The 27,538-nt window shown below is 45.6% G+C and overlaps 1 protein-coding gene across 1 annotated transcript in view; it reads left to right on the forward strand.

The window, feature by feature from the left end:
• LOC124007735 (NACHT and WD repeat domain-containing protein 2-like) overlaps positions 1–27,538 on the forward strand; it is a 98,784-nt gene that overhangs the window by 18,276 nt on the left and 52,970 nt on the right. The window contains 1 exon segment of the mRNA XM_046318466.1: positions 13,882–13,970. Coding sequence (XP_046174422.1) covers positions 13,882–13,970 — 89 coding nt within the window.

A 27,538-nucleotide genomic window follows, 5' to 3' on the forward strand; every position in this document is an offset into this window, starting at 1 on the left:
ACCTCTGGCGAGCACATGGAGGGCTGTGCGGCCCCCCAAAGAAATGCCACCCCACACCATGACTGACCCACCGCCAAACCGGTCATGCTGGAGGCTGTTGCAGGCAGCAGGCAGCAGGACGTTCTCTACGGCGTCTCCAGACTCTGTCACGTCTATCACATGTGCTCAGTGTGAACCTGCTTTCATCTGTGAAGAGCACAGGGCGCCAGTGGCGAATTTGCCAATCTTGGTGTTCTCTGGAAAATGAAAAACGTCCTGCACGGTGTTGGGCTGTAAGCACAACCCCCACCTGTGGACGTCGGGCCCTCATAGCACCCTTATGGAGTCTGTTTCTGACCGTTTGAGCAGACACATGCACATTTGAGGCCTGCTGGCTCTGGCAGTGCTCCTCCTGCTCCTCCTTGCACAAAGGCGGTGGTAGCGCTCCTGCTGCTGGGTTGTTGCCCTCCTACAGCCTCCCCCACGTCTCCTGATGTACTGGCCTGTCTCCTGGTAGCGCCTCCATGCTCTGGACACTATGCTGACAGACACAGCAAACCTTCTTGCCAAATTGATGTGCCATCCTGGATGAGCTGCACTACCTGAGCCACTTGTGTAGGTTGTAGACTCCATCTCATGCTACCACTAGAGTGAAAGCACCGCCAGCATTCAAAAGTGACCAAAACATCAGCCAGGAAGCATAGGAACTGAGAAGTGGTCTGTGGTCACCACCTGCAGAACCACTCCTTTATTGGGGGTGTCTTGCTAATTGCCTATAATTTCCACCTGTTGTCTATTCCATTTGCACAACAGCATGAGAAATGTAATTGTCAATCAGTGGTGCTTCCTAAGTGGACAGTTTGATTTCACAGAAGTGTGATTGACTTGGAGTTATATTGTGTTGTTTAAGTGTTCCCTTTATTTTTTTGAGCAGTGTATATTGTCAGGTCGCAGTTGCAAATGAGAACTTGTTCTCAACTAGCCTACTCATTAAATAAAGTTGAAATTATTGTTTTGTTTTTTAAATACAGGGGGTACCGGTACTGAGTCAATGTGCAGCGGTACAAATTAGTCAAGGTAATTTATGAAGTGACTGTGCATAGATAAAACAGTGAGTAGCAGCAGTGTGAAAACAAAGGGGTGGGGGGGGGTCAATCTAAGTCCGGGTGGCCATTTGATTAGTTGTTCAGAAGTCTTATGGCTTGGGAGTAGATGCTATTAAGGAGCCTTTTGGTCCTAGACTTGGCGGTCCTGTACCGCTTGCCGGGCGGTAGCAGAGAGAACAGTCTGGACTTGGGTGACTGGACAATTTTTTGGGCCTTCCTCTGAAATGTCTAGTATATAGTTCCTGGATGTCAGGAAGCTTGGCCCCAGTGATGTACTGGGCCGGACGCACTACCCTCTGTAGCGCCTTACGGTCAGATGTCGAGCAGTTGCCATACCAGGCGGTGATGCAACCGGTCAGAATACTCTCGATGGTGCAGCTGTAGAATTCTTTGAGGATCTGAGGACCTGTGGCAAATTTTTTAAGTCTCCTTAAAAAGTATTTCCGTCTTCACAACTGTCTTGGTGTGTTCGGACCATAAATAGTTTGTTGGTCATGAGGCCACCAAGGAACTTGAAACTCTCTACCCTATCCACTTCAGTCCCGTCAATGTTAATGGAAGCCTGTTTGGCCCTCCATTTTCTATAGTCCACAATCAGCTCCTTCGTCTTGCTCATACTGAGAGAGAGGTTGTTATCCTGGCACTATACTACCAGGTCTCTGACCTCCTCCCTATAGGCTGTCTCATTGTTGTCGGTGATCAGACCAACCACTGTTGTGTCACCAGCAAACTTAATTATGGTGTTGGAGTCATGCTTGGCCATGCAGTCGTGGGTGTCCAGGGCGTACAGGAGTGTTCCGGTTCCGGTTGGAGCGAGTGGTCGCATCTGCACGTCGCTCCAACGGGTAGTATAACTTTTTCATTATATTTCATTATATCACAACGGTTTGATTTGTCTTATCTTAGCAATTTCTTCTCAGCTAGCTACATAGCCGTCTTTGTATCAAAGATAATTGCGTAATTATCGTATTTCGCCGTCCTAACGTAGTCTTCACTAGCCAGCTAGCTAACGTCCACTGATTAGCTGCACTGAGAAACTATTACTATTACACTCAACTGAACGACTTGATTAGTTTAGTGTTAGCTACCTACATAGCTGTCTTTGCTGTCTTCGTATCATCGTATCATCGTATCCAAGATAATTGTGTTGTTTAGGTTTAGAGTGTGTAGTCTTAGAGTGATTATCTTAATTTACCGAGGTTAGCTAGCCAGCTATTTGTCGTCCTTAACGTAGGTGACTCTGCTAGCTAGCCAACAGCTAGCCAACGCTAGCCAACGTCTTCTGTATAGAACTCAACTACCCGGTCGCATTCACAGGTTGTATCACTTTTTCACTTCATTTCACTACAGTACAACGGTTTGATTTGTTTGATCGTAGCTAGCTACTTAGCTAGCTACATAGCCGTCTTTGTATCAAAGATAATTGTGTAGTCTAGAGCGATTTTCTAGGTTCGCTAGCCATCTATTGTCGTTCTTTTAACGCAACGTAACGTAAACAACACTGCTAGCTAGCCTGCTAGCCCCCGAATAGCAACACTGCAGAAACTATTACACTCAACGGAACGACTTGATTAGTGTAGTGTCAACAACGCACCCACTGCCAGCTGGCCTACTTCAGCAGTACTGTATCATTTTAATCATTTTAGTCAATAAGATTCTTGCTACGTAGCTTAACTTTCTGAACATTCGAGACGTGTAGTCCACTTGTCATTCCAATCTCCTTTGCATTAGCGTAGCCTCTTCTGTAGCCTGTCAACTATGTGTCTGTTTATCCCTGTTCTCTCCTCTCTGCACAGACCATACAAACGCTCCACACCGCGTGGCCGCGGCCACCCTACTCTGGTGGTCCCAGCGCGCACGACCCACGTGGAGTTCCAGGTCTCCGGTAGCCTCTGGAACTGCCAATCTGCGGTCAACAAGGCAGAGTTCATCTCAGCCTATGCCTCCCTCCAGTCCCTCGACTTCTTGGCACTGACGGAAACATGGATCACCACAGACAACACTGCTACTCCTACTGCTCTCTCTTCGTCCGCCCACGTGTTCTCGCCCACCCCGAGAGCGTCTGGTCAGCGGGGTGGTGGCACCGGGATCCTCATCTCTCCCAAGTGGTCATTCTCTCTTTCTCCCCTTACCCATCTGTCTATCGCCTCCTTTGAATTCCATGCTGTCACAGTTACTAGCCCTTTCAAGCTTAACATCCTTATCATTTATCGCCCTCCAGGTTCCCTCGGAGAGTTCATCAATGAGCTTGATGCCTTGATAAGCTCCTTTCCTGAGGACGGCTCACCTCTCACAGTTCTGGGCGACTTTAACCTCCCCACGTCTACCTTTGACTCTTTCCTCTCTGCCTCCTTCTTTCCACTCCTCTCCTCTTTTGACCTCACCCTCTCACCTTCCCCCTACTCACAAGGCAGGCAATACGCTCGACCTCATCTTTACTAGATGCTGTTCTTCCACTAACCTCACTGCAACTCCCCTCCAAGTCTCCGACCACTGCCTTGTATCCTTTTCCCTCTCGCTCTCATCCAACACCTCCCACACTGCCCCTACTCGGATGGTATCGCGCCGTCCCAACCTTCGCTCTCTCTCCCCCGCTACTCTCTCCTCTTCCATCCTATCATCTCTTCCCTCCGCTCAAACCTTCTCCCACCTATCTCCTGATTCTGCCTCCTCAACCCTCCTCTCCTCCCTCTCTGCATCCCTTGACTCTCTATGTCCCCTATCCTCCAGGCCGGCTCGGTCCTCCCCCCCGCTCCGTGGCTCGATGACTCATTGCGAGCTCACAGAACAGGGCTCCGGGCAGCTGAGCGGAAATGGAGGAAAACTCGCCTCCCTGCGGACCTGGCATCCTTTCACTCCCTCCTCTCTACATTTTCCTCCTCTGTCTCTGCTGCTAAAGCCACTTTCTACCACGCTAAATTCCAAGCATCTGCCTCTAACCCTAGGAAGCTCTTTGCCACCTTCTCCTCCCTCCTGAATCCTCCGCCACCTCCCCCCTCCTCCCTCTCTGCAGATGACTTCGTCAACCATTTTGAAAAGAAGGTCGACGACATCCGATCCTCGTTTGCTAAGTCAAACGACACCGCTGGTTCTGCTCACACTGCCCTACCCTGTGCTCTGACCTCTTTCTCCCCTCTCTCTCCAGATGAAATCTCGCGTCTTGTGACGGCCGGCCGCCCAACAACCTGCCCGCTTGACCCTATCCCCTCCTCTCTTCTCCAGACCATTTCCGGAGACCTTCTCCCTTACCTCACCTCGCTCATCAACTCATCCCTGACCGTTGGCTACGTCCCTTCCGTCTTCAAGAGAGCGAGAGTTGCACCCCTTCTGAAAAAACCTACACTCGATCCCTCCGATGTCAACAATTACAGACCAGTATCCCTTCTTTCTTTTCTCTCCAAAACTCTTGAACGTGCCGTCCTTGGCCAGCTCTCCCGCTATCTCTCTCTGAATGACCTTCTTGATCCAAATCAGTCAGGTTTCAAGACTAGTCATTCAACTGAGACTGCTCTCCTCTGTATCACGGAGGCGCTCCGCACTGCTAAAGCTAACTCTCTCTCCTCTGCTCTCATCCTTCTAGATCTATCGGCTGCCTTCGATACTGTGAACCATCAGATCCTCCTCTCCACCCTCTCCGAGTTGGGCATCTCCGGCGCGGCCCACGCTTGGATTGCGTCCTACCTGACAGGTCGCTCCTACCAGGTGGCGTGGCGAGAATCTGTCTCCTCACCACGCGCTCTCACCACTGGTGTCCCCCAGGGCTCTGTTCTTGGCCCTCTCCTATTCTCGCTATACACCAAGTCACTTGGCTCTGTCATAACCTCACATGGTCTCTCTTATCATTGCTATGCAGACGACACACAATTAATCTTCTCCTTTCCCCCTTCTGATGACCAGGTGGCGAATCGCATCTCTGCATGTCTGGCAGACATATCAGTGTGGATGACGGATCACCACCTCAAGCTGAACCTCGGCAAGACGGAGCTGCTCTTCCTCCCGGGGAAGGACTGCCCGTTCCATGATCTCGCCATCACGGTCGACAACTCCATTGTGTCCTCCTCCCAGAGCGCCAAGAACCTTGGCGTGATCCTGGACAACACCCTGTCGTTCTCAACTAACATCAAGGCGGTGGCCCGTTCCTGTAGGTTCATGCTCTACAACATCCGCAGAGTACGACCCTGCCTCACACAGGAAGCGGCGCAGGTCCTAATCCAGGCACTTGTCATCTCCCGTCTGGATTACTGCAACTCGCTGTTGGCTGGGCTCCCTGCCTGTGCCATTAAACCCCTTCAACTCATCCAGAACGCCGCAGCCCGTCTGGTGTTCAACCTTCCCAAGTTCTCTCACGTCACCCCGCTCCTCCGTTCTCTCCACTGGCTTCCAGTTGAAGCTCGCATCCGCTACAAGACCATGGTGCTTGCCTACGGAGCTGTGAGGGGAACGGCACCTCAGTACCTCCAGGCTCTGATCAGGCCCTACACCCAAACAAGGGCACTGCGTTCATCCACCTCTGGCCTGCTCGCCTCCCTACCACTGAGGAAGTACAGCTCCCGCTCAGCCCAGTCAAAACTGTTCGCTGCCCTGGCCCCCCAATGGTGGAACAAACTCCCTCACGACGCCAGGACAGCGGAGTCAATCACCACCTTCCGGAGACACCTGAAACCCCACCTCTTTAAGGAATACCTAGGATAGGTTAAGTAATCCCTCTCACCCCACCCCCCCTAAGTTTTAGATGCACTATTGTTAAGTGACTGTCCCACTGGATGTCATAAGGTGAATGCACCAATTTGTAAGTCGCTCTGGATAAGAGCGTCTGCTAAATGACTTAAATGTAAATGTAAATGACTAAGCATGCACCCCTGAGGGTCCCAAATGTTGAGGATCAGTGTGGCAGATGTGTTGTTGCCTACCCTTGCCATCTGGGGCGGCCTGTCAGGAAGTCTAGGATCCAGTTGCATAGGAAGGTGTTTTTTCCCAGGGTCCTTAGCTGACCGATGAGCTTTGTCGGCATTATGTTGTTGATTGCTGAGCTGTAGCCAATTAACAGCATTCTCACATAGGTGTTCCTTTTTGTCCAGGTGGGAAAGGGCAGTGTGGAGTGATTGAGATTGCGTCATCTGTGGATCTGTTGGGCGGTATGCGAATTAGAGTGGGTCTGGGATGATGGTGTTGGTGGGAGCCATAACCAGCCTTTCAAAGCATTTCATAGCTACAGATGTGGTGGTCTGATCAAAACATGTAGCTTTTACAGACTGGGTCAGAGAAAGGTTGAACATGTCAGTGAAGACACTTGCCAGCGCATGCCCTGAGTACGCATCCCAGTAATCCATCTGGCCCTGTGGCCTTGTAAAAGTTAGCCTGTGTAAATGTCTTGCTCACATCGGCTACGGGTAGCATGATCACAGTTGTCTTAAACAACTGGTTCTCCCATTCATGGTTCAGTGTTGCTTGCCTCAAAGCGAGCACAGAAGGCATTTAGCTCGTCTATAGTCTCACGTCAGATAACTTGAGTGTGCAGAACTATTCACCCACCCCCAAAGTCAATACTTTGTAGAGCCACCTTTTGCAGCAATTACAGCTGCAAGTCTCTTGGGGTATGTCTCTATAAATCTCATTTTGGATAGCCCCCTTTTTTTCAATTTTCACCTAAACGACATATCCAAATCTAACTGCCTGTAGCTCAGGCCTTGAAGCAAGGATATGCATATTATTGCTACCATTTGAAAGGAAACACTTTGAAGTGTGTGTAAATGGGAATGTAATGTAGGATAATATAACAATAGATCTGGTAGACCATCAATCAAATGCAACAGAAAGGTCACAAATCTAGCCATCACTCTGGTTGTAATTCCGATGGTGCCCACAAGATGGCAGCAGTGTATGTGCAAAGTAATAACTTGAAGTATGAGCAAACTACATGACAGTTAGTGTGAAGTCACCCAGGTACATTTGGGTAAATGGTGAAGGAGACGTTTACATTCACATTACATTTTTCTGCAAGAATATCGTCACATCTGTATACTTGGACTTTGATTTAGCTTTCCAAGTATTAGTGGCATATTATAAGTTCAACATTAGCAAAACACCCAGTTTTCATAACTTCATAACTTTCCATAGTCTTATAATTGTTGTCAAAAAGGAAAAGGCTTGCTGTCGCACAAGGTTAGCAGCAACATTTTACTGTAAATTGGACAGTGCAGTTATATTACCAAGAATTTAAGCTTTTAGCCGATATAAGACACTTATATGTACCGACATTTGTTGTTTCTCTAAAATCTTAGATCGTGACACACAGCGCTGCATGAATTACAACTGCTCCACATCTGTCAAGTAGGATGGGTTGCGCTGGTATACAGGAATCTTTAAATCATGCCACAGATTCTCAATTGGATTGAGGTCTGGGCTTTGACTAGGCCAGTCCAAGATATTTAAATGTTTTGCCTTAAACCACTTGAGTGTTGCTTTAGGAGTATGCTTAGAGTCATTGTCCTGCTGGAAGGTAAACCTCCGTTCCAGTCTCAAATCTCTGGAAATTCCCTCAAGAATTTCCCTGTATTTAGCGCCATCCATCATTCCTTCAATTCTGACCATTTTCCAATATATTTTTTCTGGCCACTCGTAAAACCCAGCTTTGTAGAGTGTATGGCTTAAAGTGGTCCTAAGGACAAATACTCCCATTTCCGCTGTTGAGCTTTGTAGCTCCATCAGGGTTATCTTTGATCTCTTTGAAGCCTCTCTGATTAATGCCCTCCTTGCCTGGTTCGTGAGTTTTGGTGGGCGGCCCTCTCTTGGCCGATTTGTTGCGGTGACATGTTCTTTCAATTTTCCAATAATGGATTTAATGGTGCTCTGTGGGATGTTCAATTTTGAAATATTTTTTTAGAACCCAACCTTGATCTGTACTTATCCACAACTTTGTCCCTGACCCGTTTGGAGAGCTCCTTGGTCTTCATGGTGCCGCTTGCTTATTGGTGTTACAGACTCTGGGGCCTTTCAGAACAGGTATATATATATATACACTGAGATCATGTAACAGTTTATTTGACACAGATTGCACACAGGTGGATTTTATTTACCTAATTATGTGACTTCTGAAGTTAATTGGTTTGCACCAGATCTTATTTAGGGGCTTCGTTGCAAAGGGGGTGAATACATATGAACACAACACTTTTCCAATTGATTCTTTTAATTGTTTTATTTCGCTTCAACAATTTGCGCTATTTTATGTATGTCCATTACATGAAATCCAAATAAAAATCTATTTAAATTACTGGTTGTAAATGCAACAATATAGAAAGAACGCCAAGGGAGATGAATACTTTAGCAAGACACTATCAAAAGTAAATGTTATTGGTCTATACTTAAGTACCCAAAGTCAAAGTGTATATAATTTCACATTCCTTATACTAAGCAAATCAGACAACATGATAATTTATTATTTAAGGTTAGCTAGGGGCACACTGAAATACCTAGATATAATTTACAAACGAAACATTTGTGTTTAGTGAGTCCACCAGATCAGAGACAGTAGGGATGACCATGTGTGTGAATATGACAATTTTCCTGTCTTGCACTTTCGAAATGTAACACGTACTTCTGAGTGTCAGGGGAAATGCATGGAGTAAAAAGTACATTCATTAAAAGTAAAAGTTGACAAAAATATAAATAGTCATTTAATGTACAGATAGCCCAAAAAACTACTTAAATAGTACTGTAAAGTATTTATACTTAAAGTATATATACTGCTCAGGACATATTGCAACACATGGTGACACGTACAGCATATTGCCCGTCGCATGTTTCTTTCACTCCTTTGTAGCAGTACATTTACTATGCTGTACATTCACTATATGTGATTCTACCCTATAGAATGTGCCAGTGTGAATGACAGTGTCCCATGACTAATATTCTTTGCTGAAACATTGGGTTTATGAACTGGGCCACTGGCTAAGAATGTTTAAAATGTAAAAATAAATAAACACTCAAGGATATGCTGTACACTGAGTTCTGAATTTTTTTCAGCACTGTTTGGCATTATATCCTCACAAACACTTCCATGCAGCAAAGCTTTTTGCTTAGTTGACAATGTCCTGTATATGGTTTTCAACATGTGTCTTACACAGTACTCTTGCATTTTACCATTATTTAACCTCAAATTGGTCAAATTGTTGTGTGTGCTACTTTAGCCCTGGTTATCCTGAAAAGAAAATGGTAAAATGCTTAATTGTGAGGCTAAATATACAGGCTGGACATGCAAATAAATGAAAATCTTGGGATCTCGGGACTGCTAGGATTAACTAACTGACACTAATACACTGTACATGGCTGTAGACAGACAGGCTTCTCACATACACACTGTGTGCTGTGATTGTCACGGATCCCGCCGGTATTGATGCTCATTCTGTTCACCAGTTCCGGAAGTCTACGTCACTGGCTTTCTAGGCTTCACAGATCCACCGGATTCATTATCATCAACCACGGACTGTCTTGTCTGATTACACACACACACACCCACCTGGTTCCCATTTCACCTGATACATGTGCCCTCTGTTCCCTCTGTCTTTGTCGGTTATTGTTCCCATGTCCATATATGGGACGATACCCATAATACACACACATATATATATATATATATGTATGTGTATGTGTGTGTGTGTATTATGGGTATCGTCCCATGTCATTCAATGAGGTTTACCCTCTTTTGTTTGGGTAAAGCCCAGTGTTTTTTAATACGTGTTTGCTTTGGGTGTATTAAAAACCCTTATTGTGTATTCCTGCGCCTGTCTTTAAAAAATCCTTTATACCAGCGTGACAGGGATGTCGTTGATATTGACCATGGCCTCATTGTCACATTGCTGTCGGCCATGCTGAGAGACTTGGTTTATCGGACACATCCTCTCTCTCATATGGATGATAGGCCATGGGCTCAGGTGGTTGATGTCCTTGCTGATCTTTTTGGCCTTTCTGTGACATCGGGTGCTGTAGGTGTCCTGGAGGACAGGTAGTTTTCCTCCAGTGATGTGTTGAGCAGACTGCACCACCCTCTGGAGCCCTGCGGTTGTATGCAGTGCAGGCAGTGATACAGCCTGACAGGATGCTTAGGGGCCAAGCCAAATTAGGGGCCAAGCCAAATTTCTTCAGCCCCCTTCACCACACTGTCTGTGTGGGTGGACCATTTCAGATCATCAGTGACGTGTACGCTGAGGAACTTGAAGCTTTCCACCTTCTCCACTGCGGTCGTGTCGATGTGGATAGGAGGGTGCTCCCTCTGCTGTTTCCTGAAATCCATGATCAGCTCCTCTGTTTTGTTGTCGTTGAGTGAGAGGTTATTTTTCCGGCACCACTCTCCCAGGGCCCTCACCTTCTCCTTTTAGGCTGTCATTGTTGATAATCAGGCCTACTACTGTTGTGCCATCTACAAACTTGATGATTGAGTCGGAGGCGTGCGTGGCCATGCGGTCATGGGTGAACAGGGAGTACATTAGGGGGCTGAGCACACAACCTTGTGGGAACACTGTGTTGAGGATCAGCGAAGTAGAGGTGTTGTTTCCTACCTTCACCACCTGTGGGCGGCCAGTCAGGAAGTCCAGGACCCAGCTGCACAGGGCGGGGTACAGACCCAGGTCCCCGAGCTTAATGATGAGCTTGGAGGGGGGGGGGTGCTACGATGTTGAATGCTGAGCTATATTCAATGACCAGCATTCCTACATAGGTATTCATCTTGTCCAGATGGGTGCAGTGTGATGGCGATTGCATCGTCAGTGGATCTATTGAGGCGGTAAGCAAATTGAAGTGGGTCTAGGGTGTCAGGTAAGATAGACATGATTTGATTCTAAACTAGCTTCTCAAAGCACTTTATGATGACAGAAGTGAGTGCTATGGGGTGATAGTCAAATAGTTCAGCTACCTTCAGTTCAGTTACCAGTTAGCTTTCTTTGGTACTGGAACAATGGTGGATATTTTGAAGCAAGTGGGGACAGCAGACTGGGATAGGGAGAGATTGAATTCTGTAAACACTCCAGCCAGCTGGTCTGCTTATGCTCTGACGACGTGGCTAGGGATGCCTTCTGGGCAGGCAGCCTTGAGAGGGTTAACATGCTTAAATGTCTTATTCACGTTGGCCACGGAGAAAGAGAGCCCACAGTCGTCGGTAGAGGGCCGTGTCGGTGGCACTGTGTTATCCTCAAAGCAGACGAAGAAGGTGTTTAGGTTGTCCGGAAGCAAGACGTCTGTGTCCGCGATGTGGCTAGTTTTCCCTTTGTAGTCCGTAGACCCTGCCACCCTGTCTAAGCCGTTAAATTGCAACTCCACTTTGTCTCTGTACTGAAGTTTGACCTGTTTGATTGCCTTACAGAGGGATTAACTACACTATTTGTATTTGGCCATATTCCCAGTCACCTTGACATGGTTAAATGCGGTGGTTCGCGCTTTCAAGTTTTGCACAAATGCTGCCATCTATCCACGGTTTCTGATTTGGGTAGGTTTTAATAGTCACAGTGGGAACAACATCTCCTATATGTTTCCTGATGAACTCAGTCACCATATCCGTGTATTCGTCAATGTTATTCTCAGAGGCTACCCAGAAGATATACAATTCCGTGTGATCAAAACAATCTTGAAGCATGGATTCCAATTGGTCAGTCCAGCATTGAATAGACCTTAGCACGGGTACTTCCTGTTTGAGAGCCTGCCTATAGGAAGGGAGGAGCAAAATAGAGTCGTGATCAGATTTGCAGAAGGGAGGGCCTTGTAGCCATTTAGAAAAGTTGAGTAGCAGTGGTCTAATGTTTTCCCTGCACGAGTACTACAGTCTATGTTGGTAGAACTTCGGTACCGTTTCCTCAGATTTGCATTGTTAAAATTCCCAGCTACAATAAATTAGGCCTCAGGATATGTGGTTTCCAGTTTGCATAAAGTCCAGTGTAGTTCTTTGAGGGCCGTCGTGTCATCGGCTTGAGGGGGAATATACATGGCTGTGAGTATAACCGAAAACAATTCTCTTGGGAGGTAATACGTTGGCATTTGCTTTGTTAGGTATTCTAGGTTGGGTGAACAAAAGGACTTCTGTATGTTATCACAGTCATACCTTGAGTAGTTAATCATGAAACAAACACCCCCTCCTTTCTTCTTGCCGGAGAGTTCATTATTCCTGTCTGCACAATGTACTGAGAACCCAGCTGGCTGAATGGATGGGGACAGTATAACCCAAGAGAGCCATGTTTCCGTGAAACAGAGTATGTTACAATCCCTGATATCTCTCTGGAAGGAGATTCTTGCCCTGAGCTCATCTACTTTATTATCCAGAGACTGAACATTAGCGACTAATGTGCTTGGAAGTGGTGGATGGTGTGCACGCCTCCTGAGTCGGACTAGAAGTGTTTTGGAGTAGCCTCTGGAATAAGTTCAATTTCCCTGGGGGGTATGAACAAATAATCCAATTCGGGAAAGTCGTATTGCTGGTCGCAATGCTGGTGAATTACGATCACTCTGATATCCAAAAGTTCTTTCCGGCTGTATGTAATAACACAAAACATTTTCTGTGCTAATAATGTAAGAAATAACATACAAAAAATACTGCAAAGTTTCTTAGAAGCAGAGCTACCATATCTGTCGGCACCATCGCTCTCTCTCTCTCTTTCTCAGAAATGATGGCAGAGTGAGAGGAGTAGCTGTCAGTAAGACCTGTGGCATGGAATTAAAGAGAGAGACTGTGTGTGTGTGTGTGTGTGTGTGTGTGTGTGTGTGTGTGTGTGTGTGTGTGTGTGTGTGTGTGTGTGTGTGTGTGTGTGTGTGTGTGTGTGTGTGTGTGTGTGTGTGTGTGTGTGTGTGTGTGTGTGTGTGTGTGTGTGTGTGTGTGTGTGTGTGTGTGTGTGTGTGTGTGTGTGTGTGTGTGTGTGTGTAAGTCGCTCTGGATAAGAGCGTCTGCTAAATGACTTAAATGTAATGTAAATGTGTGTGTGTGTGTCGCCGAGATAACAGGCGCTTCTGCTCTGCCATACACACTTTACACATGCATCTCTGTGCCCTGCCGACGTCAACATGCATAACCTCATCATTTCTGGTTAGAGAGCTGTGGTTTCCATACAGTTCAGCTGGGCCAAGCAAGGAAGAGATGAATAACAAGAAAAGAAGCCTGTGTCATCCAAATACAAACAAAATTATCTAACCGTAAAAATTGTGCCCTAGTTTTGTAGCATGACACAGTCTTGAGTGGAGGACACATTTGAGTGTGACACATTTATTTTGATGATGTGTTCCATCATCAAAGGGACTGTGGCTCTCCTGGGTATGTTCTGTTTTGAACTGTCTGTCCATCAGACCTATCCCCCTGGAGTTGTGGGGGATGGTCCCTGTCCTCTCCAATTATTGTAACCCAAGGGAGGGCAGTGGAAAGGAGAGAAAGGAATTAAAGTAGGACAGAACAATGACCCATAGGCCCTCACTAGTATGAGACACCCCACAGACCCTAACTATGCCATGACATGTAAATATCCTATAACAACCCCATTAACCTAATCTGTTAACACTGCCATTGTCGACCCTTCTCAAATTATGCCCTCCATTATAACATAATAATAGCCTTTTAGAAGACGCTTCTATCCAAAACAACTTACAGTCATGCATTTTTTTTAAATGGATGGTCCCAGGAATATAACCCACTTCCTGGCGTTGCAAGCACCATGCTCTACCAACTAAGCTAAAGAGGACCATGTTGCTCATATTTGGAAGTCTGTTATAATGGTATCAATGAATCTTTATACAAATCAATGTGTTCACTTTGTCATTTTGTTTCCAGACACAGAAGCAGAGAGGAATGCACTGAAAGAGCATGTATATCCCAAACTACGAGACTTCTGCAGAGAGAACTATGGGATTGAGTTCCAGGTAATACAACATTTACAATCTTTCTCTTTTGCAGTCTTTCAGTGCAAGAAAGTTGTTTTTAACATATCCCCCAAAGGTTTCCATTATTGATCAAAGAGGTTTCAAATTATTTCAAATACAACTAACAGTGAAATGCTTACTTGCGGGCCTTTCCCAACAATGCAGAGAGAAAGAAAATAGAGAAATATCAGAAAAGTAAAACACATAATAATAATAAAAGTAATAATAAATACACAATGAGTAACGATAACTTGGCTATATAGAGTCAATTTGAAGGGGTAGCTTTGCACATATAACTAGGAATAAAGTGACAGATAATAACAGTAGCAGCAGAGTAAATAACGAGTCAAAAAAAGTTAGTGCAAAAAGGGTCGATGTAGATAGTTAAATAGTTCACCAGTTAATCTGGTTCAGGTTATTAATCAACCTACCTGTGTTTACAAACACTACATGAACAAGATCATCCACATGTATTGATAAAATATTTACCAATACTAAACTCAGCAAAAATTGAATCCTCTATTTTTCAGGACCCTGTATTTCAAAGATAATTCGTAAAAATCTAAATAACTTCACAGATCTTCATTGTAAAGTGTTTAAACACTGTTTCCCATGCTTGTTCAATGAACCATAAACAATTAATGAACATGCACCTGTGGAACGGTCGTTAAGACACTAACAGCTTACAGACGATAGGCAATGAAGGTCACAGTTATGAAAACTTAGGCCTCTTTAGTGCCCTTTCTGACTCTGAAAAACACCTAAAGAAAGATGCCCCGGGTCCCTGCTCATCTGTGTGAACGTGCCTTAGGCATGCTGCAAGGAGGTATGAGGACTGCAGATGTGGCCAGGGCAAAAAATTGCAATGTCCATACTGTGAGGCGCCTAAACAGCGCTACAGGGAGACAGGACAGACAGCTGATCGTCCTCGCAGTGGCAGACCACATGTAACACCTGCACAGGATCGGTACATCCGAACATCACGCCTGTAGGACAGGTACAGGATGGCCACAACAACCGCCCGAGTTACACCAGGAACACACAATCCCTCCATCAGTTTTTAGACTGTCCGCAAAAGGATGAGAGAGGCTGGACTGAGGGCTTGTAGGCCTGTTGTAAGGCAGTTCCTCACCGGAAACAACGTCACCTATGGCCACAAACCAACCGTTGCTGGACCAGACAGGACTGGCAAAAAGTGCTCTTCACTGACAAGTTGTGGGTTTTGTCTCACCAGGGGTGGTGGTCAGATTCATGTTTATCATCGAAGGAATGAGCGTTACACCAAGGCCTGTACTCTGGAGCGGGATCAATTTGGAGGTGGAGTGTCCGTCATGGTCTGAGGCGGTGTGTCACAGCATCATCGGACTGAGCTTGTTGTCATTGCAGGTAATCTCCACGCTGTGCATTACAGGGAAGACATCCTCCTCTCTCATGTGGTACCCTTCCTGCAGGCTCATCCTGACATGACCCTCCAGCATGATAATGCCACTAGCCATACTGCTCGTTCTGTGTGTGATTTCCTGAAAGACAGGAATATCAGAGTTCTGCCATGACCAGGGAAGAGGACGGATCTCAATCTCATTGAGTACGCCTGGGACCTGTTGGATCGGAGGGTGAGGGCTAGAGCCATTCCCCCCAGAAATGTCGGGGAACTTGCAGGTGCCTTGGTGGAATAGTGGGGTAACATCTCACAGCAAGAACTGGGAAATCTGGTGCAGTCCATGAAGAGGAGAAGCACTGCAGTACTTAATGCAGCGAGTGTCCACGCCAGATACTGACTGTTACTTTTGATTTTGTCTCCGGCCCTTTGTTCAGGGACACATTATTCAATTTCTGTTAGTCACATTCTGTGGAACTTGTTCAGTTTATGTCTCAGTTGTTGAATCTTGTTATGTTTATACAAATATTTGCACATGTTAGGTTGGCTGAAAATAAACGCAGTTGCCAATGAGAGGAAGTTTATTTTTTTGCTGAGTTTATATAACTTTCTTCTAAAGCTGTATCCATACCCATTGGATGTACTGATCACAATATAGTGGCTATATCCAGGAAAGTTCCAATAGCTGGGCCTAAAATAGTGTATAAGAGATCATACAAACTATTTTGTTGTGACTCTTATGTGGATGATGCTAAAACAATATTTGTTGGTCGGATGTGATTAATATGGAGCATCCAAATGCTGTACTTGATACATTTATGAAATTGCTGTTCGAACTGTTAAGGCTCCTTGGATTGATGAGGAATTTAAAAACTGTGTGTCCATGTATGCTGATGATTCAACCATATTCACCTCAGCAACCACAGATAATGAAGTCACTGAAAAGCTTAACAAAGAGTTGCAGTCTGTTTTGAAATGGGTGGGCAGTAATAAATTGGTCCTGGACATCTGTAAAACTAAGAGCATTGTATTTGGTATGAATCATTCCCTAAATTCTAGACCTCAGCTGAATCTGGTAAAGGCATGGTGTGGCTGTTGAACAAGTTGAGGAGACTAAATTACTTGGTGTTACCTTAGATTGTAAACTGTCATGATCAAAACATATAGATTCAATGGTTGTAAAGATGGGGAGAGGTCTGTCTGTAATAAAGAGTTACTCTGCTTTTTTGACACCACACTCCAAAAAGCAAGTCCTGCAGGCTCCAGCTTGATCTTATCTTGATTATTGTCCAGTCATATGGTCAAGTGCTACAAAGAAATACCTAGTTAAGCTGCAGCTGCTCCAGAACGGAGTGGCACATCTTGCTCTTCATTGTAATCAGAGGGCTGATTTTAATATTATTCCTACGTCTCTCTTGGCTAAGAGTTGAGGAAAGACTGACTGTGTCACTTCTTGTTTTTATAAGAAACAATGTTGGAAATTCCTAATTGTTTGCATAGTCAACTTACACACAGCACTGACAGAAGTACTCATCCCAACAGACATGCCACCGGGGGTCTTTTCACAGTCCCCAGGTCCAGAAGAAATTCAAGGAAACGTACAGTATTATACATGCTTCTACACCTGCATTGCTTGCCGTTTGTGGTTTTAGGCTGGGTTTCTGTACAGCACTTTTGAGATATCACCTGATGTACTATTGCACTATTGTAAAGTGACTGTTCCACTGGATGTCATAAGGTGAATGCACCAATTTGTAAGTCGCTCTGGATAAGAGCGTCTGCTAAATGACTTAAATGTAAATGTAAATGTATGTAAGAAGGGCTTTATAAATACATTTGATTTGATATACAGAGTCATGCATGAGAGAGTGCATGGAACTCCCTCTCCTCCACGTGACCTACATTTTGTGTGTATGTACTTACGTGTGTGTAACTGATATGCACATACAGTACATGTTCATGTTTTTAAATGTATGTAAATTGTAAAGTCTTTTCTCTGCAATGTATTTTATATGTCAGACCCCAGTAAGACTAGCTGTCGCCATTGGCATCGGCTAATGGGAATTTTAATAAATCAAAAACCAAATAACTTAAAGCACTGAAGCGAGAGAGCGAGAGAGAGAAGAAAAATAAGTGGTGGTAGTTACTCAAGACTGGAAGTATCTCAATCCCTCCATCTGTTCCACGAATTGGTTTGTAAATTAGACTAACAAAAAGCTTCACAACAATGTTGCTAATACTCCATGAGAGCCATGCTTAAGGTTGTTGTCCTGTTGGAAGGTGAACCTTCGTCCCCCGCCTGAGGTGGTGGGCACTCTGGAGCAGGTTTTCATCAAGGATCTCTCCGTACTTTGCTGCGTTCATCTTTCCCTCGATCCTGAATATTCTCCCAGTCCCTGCCGCTGAAAAACATGCTGCCACCATCATGCTTCACCATGAGGATGGTGCCAGGTTTCCTCCAGACGTGCCACATGGCATTCAGGGCAAGAGTTCAATCTTGGTTTCATCAGACCAGAGAATCATGGTTTCATCAGACCATTTCTCATGGTCTGAGAGTCTTTTGTGCCTTTTACTGAGTGGTTTCCGCTTGACCACTCAACCTTAAAGGACTGATTGGAGGAGTGCTGCAGAAATGGTTGTCCTTCTGGAAGATTCTTCCATAGGGTTCTTGGTCACCTCCCTGACTAAGGCCCTTCTCCCCTGATTGCTCAGCTTTGCCGGGCGGCCAGCTCTAGAAAGAGTCTTGGTGGTTCCACACTTCTTCCATTTAAGAATGATGGAGGCCACTGTGTTCTTGGGGACCTGCAATGCAGCAGAAATATTTTGGCACCCTTCCACAGATCTATGCCTTGACACAATCCTGTCCCGGAGCTCTACGGACAATTCCTTCAACCTCATGGCTTGGTTTTTGTTCAGACATGCATTGTCAACTGTGGGACCTTACATAGACAGGTATGTGCCTTTCCAAATCATGTCCAGTCAATTGAATTTACCACAGGTGGCCTCCAATCAAGTTGTAGAAACGCCTCCGCCTCAAGGATGATTAATGGGAATGGAAGCAGGATGCACCTGTGCTCAATTTCGAGTCTCATAGGGTCTGCATACATGTATATAAGGTATTTTAGTTTTTTTTAAATACATTTGCAAAAAAAATATTCAACCTGTTTTCGTTTTGTCATTATGGGGTATTGTGTGTAGTAGATTGCTTTTTATATTATCAATTTTAGAAAAAAAGATTTGTAATGTAACAAAATGTGGAACAATTCAAGAGGTCTGAGTACTTTCCGATGGCACTGTATAGAAACATATCAATTATGTAGTAAAATAGACAAATCATGCACAAAGTAGCCTACACAATCGCAAAGCACGTGAAATATATCCACTTGCCCGCCACAGACATAGCCTAGTTTCAGCAGAATATCATCTACAAGCAGCAAGAGTGTTCAGCTCTCAACTGGAAAGACATTGGTAGCCGGTAGGGTAGGAAAGATGTTTCAACAACCAGTAAATGCTAACTAAGGAAACAATGGGTATGCAAACAGGTAGTGAAACAAGTATTGTCGGTAGGGTAGGTTATTTGTGATTCGCAATTGTCATCATGCGCTGATAGGCCCATCCAATCAGATTGATGTGGTTTAAGCATTGTTGTGGACATAGACAATCACTTGTCTTTTTTTGTATAAAAAAAAGTGAGAGACACATGAAACGAGGGGTTAATACGATAGTAAGGGGGAGAAGTAACCATAAACACACCTCGTTTATTCTTCTCAGGACTTTAAATGGCCCCACAAACCGCGTGCCCAGCTTCTGGCAGGGCAGGCGGAGGGGCAGGTATGGGGTCAAGAGCCAGACCCTGTCCCACTGTCCGAACACGGGGGCCTCACTACGGTGGCGGTCAGCGCTCACCTTCTGTCGCCCACTGGCCCGTTTCAGGCTTTCCTGGACGGCTCTCCAGGTCTCCTTTGAGCGCGCACCCAATCCTCCACTGCAGGAGCTTCGGTCTGACGCTGATGCCACGGGACCAGGACCGGCTGATTGCCCAACACGCACTGAAACGGCGACAGGTCCGTGGAGGAGTGGGGAAGTGAATTCTGGGTCATCTCGGCCCATGAGACGAACCTTGCCCACTCTCCGGGCCGGTCCTGGCAATATGGCAGCAGAAACCTGCTCACATCCTGGTTCACTCTCTCCACCTGCCCATTACTCTCGTGGTGAAAACCAGAGGTCAGGCAGATCGAGACCCCCAGACGCTCCATGAATGCCCTCCAAACCTGGGAAGTGAACTGGGGACTCCGATCAGAAACGATGTCCTCAGGCACCACGTAGTGCCAGGAGACGTGTGTAAACAGGGCCTTCTGTAGCTCAGTTGGTAGAGCATGGCGCTTGTAACGCCAGGGTAGTGGGTTCGATCCCCAGGACCACCCATACGTAGAATGTATGCACACATGACTGTAAGTCGCTTTGGATAAAAGCGTCTGCTAAATGGCATATATATATATATATATATATACATATATATATATATATATATATATATAGGGCCTCCACAGTCTTCGGGGGCATGCCTGAGCGCTGTGATAGCACGGCTTCAACACCAGCCTCGGACGCTTCCACCTGCACTATGAATGCCAATGAGGGGTCCGGATGCGCCAATACGGTAGCATCGGTAAACAACGCCTTCAGATGACCAAAAGCTCTGTCCACCTCCGCCGACCACCGCAAACGCACCGGCCCCCCCTTCAGCAGTGAGGTAATGGGAGCAGCCACCTGCCCAACGCCCCGGATAAATCTCCGGTAGTAATTGGCAAACCCTAAAAACCGCTGCACCTCCTTTACTGTGGTCGGAGTCGGCCAATTACACACGGCCGCAATGCGGTCACACTCCATCACGACCCCAGATGCGAAACCCCAGGAAAGAGACGGCTTGCTTGGAGAACACACATTTCTCGGCCTTGACGTACAGGTCATGCTCCAGCAGTCGCCCAAGTACCTTGCGCACAAGAGACACAAGCACGGTGCATGTAGCGGAATAGATCAGTATGTCATCGATATAAACTACCACACCCTGCCCGTGCAGGTCCCTGAGAATCTCGTCAACAAAGGATTGGAAAACGGCTGGAGCATTTTTCAACCCATACGGCATGACAAGGTACTCATAATGGCCAGATGTGGTACTAAACGCGGTCTTCATCTCATCTCCCTCCCGGATTCGCACCAAGTTATACACGCTCCTGAAATCCAGTTTTGTGAAGAAGTGTGCTCCGTGGAATGACTCCACCGCTGTGGCGATGATAGGTAGCGGGTAACTGAACCCAACTGTGATGGAATTTAGACCTCTATAGTCAATGCACAGACGCAGATCTCCCTCCTTCTTCACAAAAAATAAACTTGAGGAGGCAGGTGACGTGGAGGACCGAATGTACCCCTGTCCCAGAGATTCGGTGGTATTTGTCTCCATAGGTTTATCGCACAATCCCCTCATCGATGAGGTGGTAATTTGGTCGCCCTCTTTTTACAGAAGGTGATTGCCAAATCGGCATATTCGGGGGAATGCGCACAGTGGAGACTTGGTCTGGACTCTCCACCGTCGTCGCAAAGATGGAAACTCCCACGCACCTACCTGACCACCCCTTAACCTCTTGCTCCTACCTGACACGCAGGCGTCCCATCTAGACATCGAAAAGCACGTTCTGTTATAGTCACAGCCGTGATTTAACCAGTTTTATAAATGTCTGAGTGTTTTCTATCCACACATACTAATCATATGCATATACTATATTCCTGGCATGAGCAGCAGGGCGCTGAAATGTTGCATGATTTTTAACAGAATGTTCGAAAAAGTAGGGGGTAGGAGTAACAGGTTAAGAGCCTCCTGTTTCCACGAAATGTTATGATTGTGATAAACCAACCAGGGAATTCCCAGCACCACTGGAAACGCAGGATAATCTATGAGGAAGAGACTAATCTGCTCCTCATTAAACCCCTGCGTCATCATGTCCAGAGGAATCGTGGCCTCCCTGATCAGCCCTGACCCTAACAACCAACTATCTAGGGCGTGCACGGGGAAGGGTTGGTCCATCTGAACCAAGGGAATCCCTAACCTAAACGTGAAACCGCGGTCCATAAAACTCCCCGCTGCGCCTGAATCAACTAGCACCTTATGCTGGGAATGAGGGGAAAACTCAGGAAAGGAAATCAACACATACATATGACCAACAGGCGGCTCTGGGTGGGCTGAGTGCTGACTCACCTGAGGTGTTCGAGCTGTGCTCTGCCTGCCCTCTCTACTCCCAGACGAGCTCCTCCAGCACCGATCAGCAGTGTGTCCTCACCGACCACAACTGGTGCAGGAGGAGGCTCCTCCTCCAGTTGCCCTATCACCAACACCCCCTAACTCCATGGGTGTCGGAGCAGGAGCGCTGGGAACTGGAACAAACAGGACCCGATCTGGATACCCATTGTCCAGCCTGATGGACATGTCAATTAGCTGGTCCAGAGTGAGGGTGGTGTCTCGACAGGCTAGCTCCCGGCGGATGTCCTCCCGCAGGCTACACCTATATTGGTCCGTCAGGGCCCTGTCATTCAACACCGCGCCGGCGGCCAGGGTCCGGAACTACAGCGCGAAATCCTGTGCGCTCCTCGTCTCCTGCCTTAGATGAAACAGCCGTTCATCTAAGGCACACTGGGTAATGGTCCTTCGCTGAGTCTGGGCCCTCCCAGACCGCGTTGGCCCATTTCATGGCTTTACCTGAAAGGCAGGAGACAAGGACGCTGACACTCTCCTCCCCCGAGGGAGTCGGGCGAACAGTCGCCACGTAAAGCTCCAGCTGGAGCAGGAACCCCTTGCACCCGGCAGCCATCCCATTGTACTCCCTCGGGAGTGCGAGCCGAATCCCGCTGGGGCCGGACGTCGCCGGAGAAGGTGGTGGTGCAGGCTGGAGAGTGGCTGAAGACGGGGTACGGAGGCCGCTCCTCTCCCATCTCTCCATTGTCGCAAATCACCTGATCCATGGCCGTCCCAAAATGGTGTAGTACAGCTGAATGCTGGAGAACACGCTCCTCCAGGGACAGGGCGGGGGACAGGGGTGGGAGATGTGGGTGTGGAGTCAGGCGCAGGAGAAAGCAAGTTTCGAAAAGGGCTTTTAATTAACAAGGTCCAAATTACAGGAAAAACAGGACTACAACAGTAGCCTCAACCACCCAGACACCGTCCGGGGGGAAAAACACCTTTTCAACAGAACCCCAAAAACGCAACCCAAAACTGAATGACGGCAAACAAAACAATCCAGCACAAAACCCAGAGGAAATGGCAAGATTTAAATACCCCCCTAATTACCCAAATAGAATACAGGTGAAACACAAGACAGACATAACTAAATGAAAAGGAAAAAAATATCGGTGGCAGCTAGTAGACCGGCGACGTCGACCGCCAAGCACCACCCGAACAGGGAAAGGAGCCACGTTCGGTGGAAGTCGTGAAAATGGGGCCGACCAATCACCTGCTTGGGGGAATTCAGGAAGCTATCCTGAAACACATACATACAAATACACAAACCACAACACAGAAACTGGGGAACGTAACACCAGGTACCACTACCTCATGAAGCTGGTTGAGAGAATGCCAAGAGTGTGCAAAGCTGTCATCAAGGCAAATATTATTTGATTTGTTCAACACTTTTTTGGTTACTACATGATTCCATATGTGTTATTTCATAGTGTTGATGTCTTCGCTATTATTCTACAATGTAGAAAATAGTACAAATAAAGAAAAACCCTGTGGCTTTTACAGATCTGGTATCATTTGCAACCTTCTCCATTTCTCATATCAACCTCGTCTGCTTCTGAGAGGAATCCTGCCATTGGCTGGTGTGCTGCTGTGAGGATATATTTTATCGAAAGATATTTGCGAAACAGATCCAGGAGAGCCCTTGGAGTGAAGTCAATCAGGATTTTCTGATTTGTTTGGAGGATTTGTCAAGCTTTTAGCTTTGATATCCGACGTGATGCTTTGTCGGGCTGAGCGACCTCGGGAATTGGTGATTTTGAAGTATAGTAACAGGATCCATTAAAATTGCTCTCCAAACCAGAGGGGGTGCTACTATGGTAGTATGCTACTCTGCCATTGCATGGAATCAAGCTGCAGTGATTTTTGGGTGGCCACATGCCTGGCTGGTGAGTCATGGGCCTGCCATGGTTACAGCTGATATGATATGTGGAGTGCCTCGGAGACTAAGAGTCAGTCACCATCATGCAGGATCTTGTGTGGCTGTTTAAAGTAGACGGTGGATGTGGTTATTTGGAGATGCTGTTGTGGACCATTTTGGAGGTTTTGATACTAGGATATTGATAAGATTATAATTTGACTGTGTGTGTACGTGCACGCATGTGTGCGTGATTCGGCTCAGTTTACTGTATATTTATATCTGAGAAATGGCAGTCCTTTCTCACTAGTCTGGAAAGTCATTTGTCTTTCTAAGCCATCACAATTGAGTTCATGCTATATAGAGATAGTCCTTCTGTGCAACACTTCATTGTAATTTGACACAATTTTGATACAGTAAAATAACTATTACAGTTTTGTTTTGATAATGGGGTACCAGTGAGAAAGTAAATACTTTATTATGGTTGGCAAAACATGGCTGCCATTCTCTGAGCTGAACTCAGTCATAGACACTCCCATCATAAACACACACACACACACACACACACACACACACACACACACACACACACACACACACACACACACACACACACACACACACACACACACACACACACACACACACACACACACACACACACACACACACACACACACACACACCCATCAAACACACACACACCCGTCACCACCAGAGATGAATTACAATAGCAGCTTTCCCCCTGCAGTTGACCGGATATTGTTTAATGGCTGTCTGTCAAACGTCTCTACAGCTGCCTAACAATACCAGCTACTGAGGAGAGAGACAGACGAGAGATGAAACTCGATTTCAGTTTTTATTTTACTATTTACGCACTCTATAACGCCATGGTTTGAAGTCGATCCACACAAAGCGACAGCTTCAAAAACACTCTCAAAGCTATGTTTCCGTAATTATTTATGAAGAAGAAAACACGTCATCAATGTATTTTTCTCAAACCTGCTAAGTTGTAGACTTGATATGCATACCTGGTTTGTTATTCTGAGGAGTGCTTTAAGTAAAATTATTTTATTGCTTTGAAACCACAACACAAACACAGTTCTAGTATCAAACGGTGTAAGACAGAAGGGAGAGTTTAGATGTTTTTCATGTGTTCATTAGCATGCCCAAGTTTACCAACTTTACCAACTGAGCTCCTCTAAGAGAGTGGGTGAAAACTGAAATTGAGCATTGGCAGGACAGCAACAATGTGGTTGTCATGCATATTGTCTGCCTTTCTCTCTCTGTCTCTCTTTCTCTCCTAGGTATCGGGGTTTGACATAATTCACTATTCTAACATTAATTTATGATGGATATCCGGATATTCGAAATACATGTGCTTTTTTAAAGTTCTATTTTTAACCTGAGCACTGCTGCAGCAGGTTGAAGCTGGCGCTCTATTGCTGCAGCTGCCTGAAAAGGTTATAAATTGTTGGTGTGTGTAGCGAGCAGACGGAAGGAAAGAGAGACGCTGAGGAAATTTGGCTACAGCCAAAATTAGCTAACTTGTAGCAGCCACAATATTATTTATCATCCCATATAACAGTGCCTGTCTTGACTGGAGTAGGCTAAAGAAGCTAGCTAGCTAGGCTAATTAAGGTCACATGCTGTGCTTTATCCCCAACCCCATTAAGATGAAACAGTAGCTTACCTGTTGGTTGCTCGTTGTAGCTTACTCGTTCTCATTTCAATAACTTTAAATTCTGTAATTTTATTCAATCTTGCCTTACATTAGTGAACTCTCACTTCACTTGCTACAAATTGAGCCTCTTTGCCACTTTGATTGGCTAACATAAACAACAAGCCACACATGTGAAGGCTACCAGTCAGCTACCAGTTTTTTTATGGGGCGCACCGTGCACCTCATAACAACTACATTGAAAAGTTTGTTGTTTTATTACATTTACAATTTGGAATGTCATGGTATATCCTTTAATGTAACACTGTAATTTAATTTAGAAATAGCCTTTTCAGTGTTAATATCAGATTAAGTCAAATAGGCCAAATATTATTTTTTTTATTGTGCAAAAAATGCTCACACAAGTATTCAAAAACAAACCTCCGTTTGTGTATTCGTATATTCAAATAACGGTGCTCATCCCTACTCCCTCACTCCACTCCTGCCATTGGTCCAGCATCTCCATTCACTGTCCTGGTCTCCCTCCCTGGCTGCTACACAGAGGTCAGATAGGTGAGCCCTCTCCTCTCCCCTGTCCTCCACTAAAAACTAAGATAAGTAAGAGCAGTAGCGATGATTGCCCTCATACGGTAACACAATTATTCAGCCGCTCAGCACCCAGAGAAGTCAAAACCAACCCCAAGAGGATTTTCTTTTTCCGCCTTCTGAGTTCAGAAACAGTGTCATTATAATCCAGTCAAACCATGTCATTCCTGCACTCACTTCTTCATTATGGACCTTTAACATGGTGAACTTCACCCGTGGGTGAACCAACATGTCAGGGGTTTATCTCTAATTGGCCCTAAGTGACATTTTGGATCTAGTGAGCCATTCACATCTGTAGTGGCACGACATGAGCATGAGCAGTCCCACTGTGCCCCATCAGTGTATAGCTAGATAGAGAGCTAGCTAGTCACAAGAGCTCTCAATCCATTTCGGTGACTCAAGAGCATTTCATTAGATCTGCAAACTGTCCATGAAATTTCAGCAATATGATTTGCTGAAACAAACTGGATATTTTGCAGATCCAATGAAAAGGTATTGAGAGCTTTGTGTCAGTGAATCATATCACTAAAATTGGAAGACGAATGGTGGGATTTACTAACACAACAACACATCCGAAGTAAGTTTATCTGCAAATGGCAAACCAACAGGAAATAACATGTAGAATAATGTTAGCGAGTTAGAATGAGTTAAACTAAACGGCATGTAGTTATTAAGTTGAAAAAGTAATTGCGTTCAAAGTGTACGTGAAAGAGAATGTATTGTGTTATGTGCTGCAAAGTAAGCTTTATAATTAAAAAAAAAGTTAGTTAGCTAACTGAGATTCTATTAAAAAAAATGCCATTTTGATACAGTTACAACTGGAAGGGACTTTTTCCATAGCAGATTGGGAGAACCTACTCAGCAGGTTAGGAGAATTAGCGTGGCAAGTTTTAAAAAATGGTTAACATTAGGAAAAGGGCTAGGGTTAGCAAAAGTGCTCCCTTAACCTGCTATGAAAAACTGTATCAAAGTGGCATGTTTTAGGGAGTCCTCATCCCTCCATCCCTCCATCCCTCCCCTTATTTGCTCAGACCAACGGGGATGTAGGTCAGGGGTGGAAATGGAATTTACGTGACGACTTCCCCCGCGGCGCTGGGTGAGAGATTGTAGCGGTATTTATTAGAGAGGGGTAAAGAAAGATTTTGTTCGAGTGCCAGGCAGGTGTTGACCATGCCGAAAGGAAAAGAGTAGAATAGAGAGAGTACCACTACCAGACCCACACACATCAGCAGAAGAGACTGCCTAGAGGGTAGCCTGTTTACCAGATAGCCAGTGGAGAGAAAAGAGAATACACACCATATAAAACCCACATCACAACACAGGGGATAACTTCCTTCAGATAAGAACACACTCCATTCACAACAGAGGCTGACTCCTCTGCTCTCTGTTTTTATTCCTCCTCAAGATAGATTATGACTTGATGATGGTTAGTTTCCATTTGTGTTTTGAACCGGTGCAGTTTTCCTTGAACATCCTGCATCAGAGAATCTTGTAATTATTTCTGTCTCTGAACAATTTGTTGTTGGTTTTCCTCCATTTGACAGGGAAGGTAATCCAACCTGCGCTGCACATCTGTCTGATGAGCCTCCACACATTCACTGAGTTTGTGATTGGCGTTCTCCTGCATTGTCAAACTATGATTGATGTGTGTCCATTGATGTTCCAGTTTTCCAGGGATCACAGAGACACCTCTTCCAGTCTCTCTGGACAGGGTAACCGGAAGGGTTTGAGGGGAGGGTAATGGTGGAGATGTTATAGGTGAGCCAGAAACCTGGGGATTAGG

Source organism: Oncorhynchus gorbuscha, linkage group LG21 (assembly GCF_021184085.1).
Source record: "Oncorhynchus gorbuscha isolate QuinsamMale2020 ecotype Even-year linkage group LG21, OgorEven_v1.0, whole genome shotgun sequence".
Lineage (NCBI taxonomy): Eukaryota > Metazoa > Chordata > Actinopteri > Salmoniformes > Salmonidae > Oncorhynchus > Oncorhynchus gorbuscha.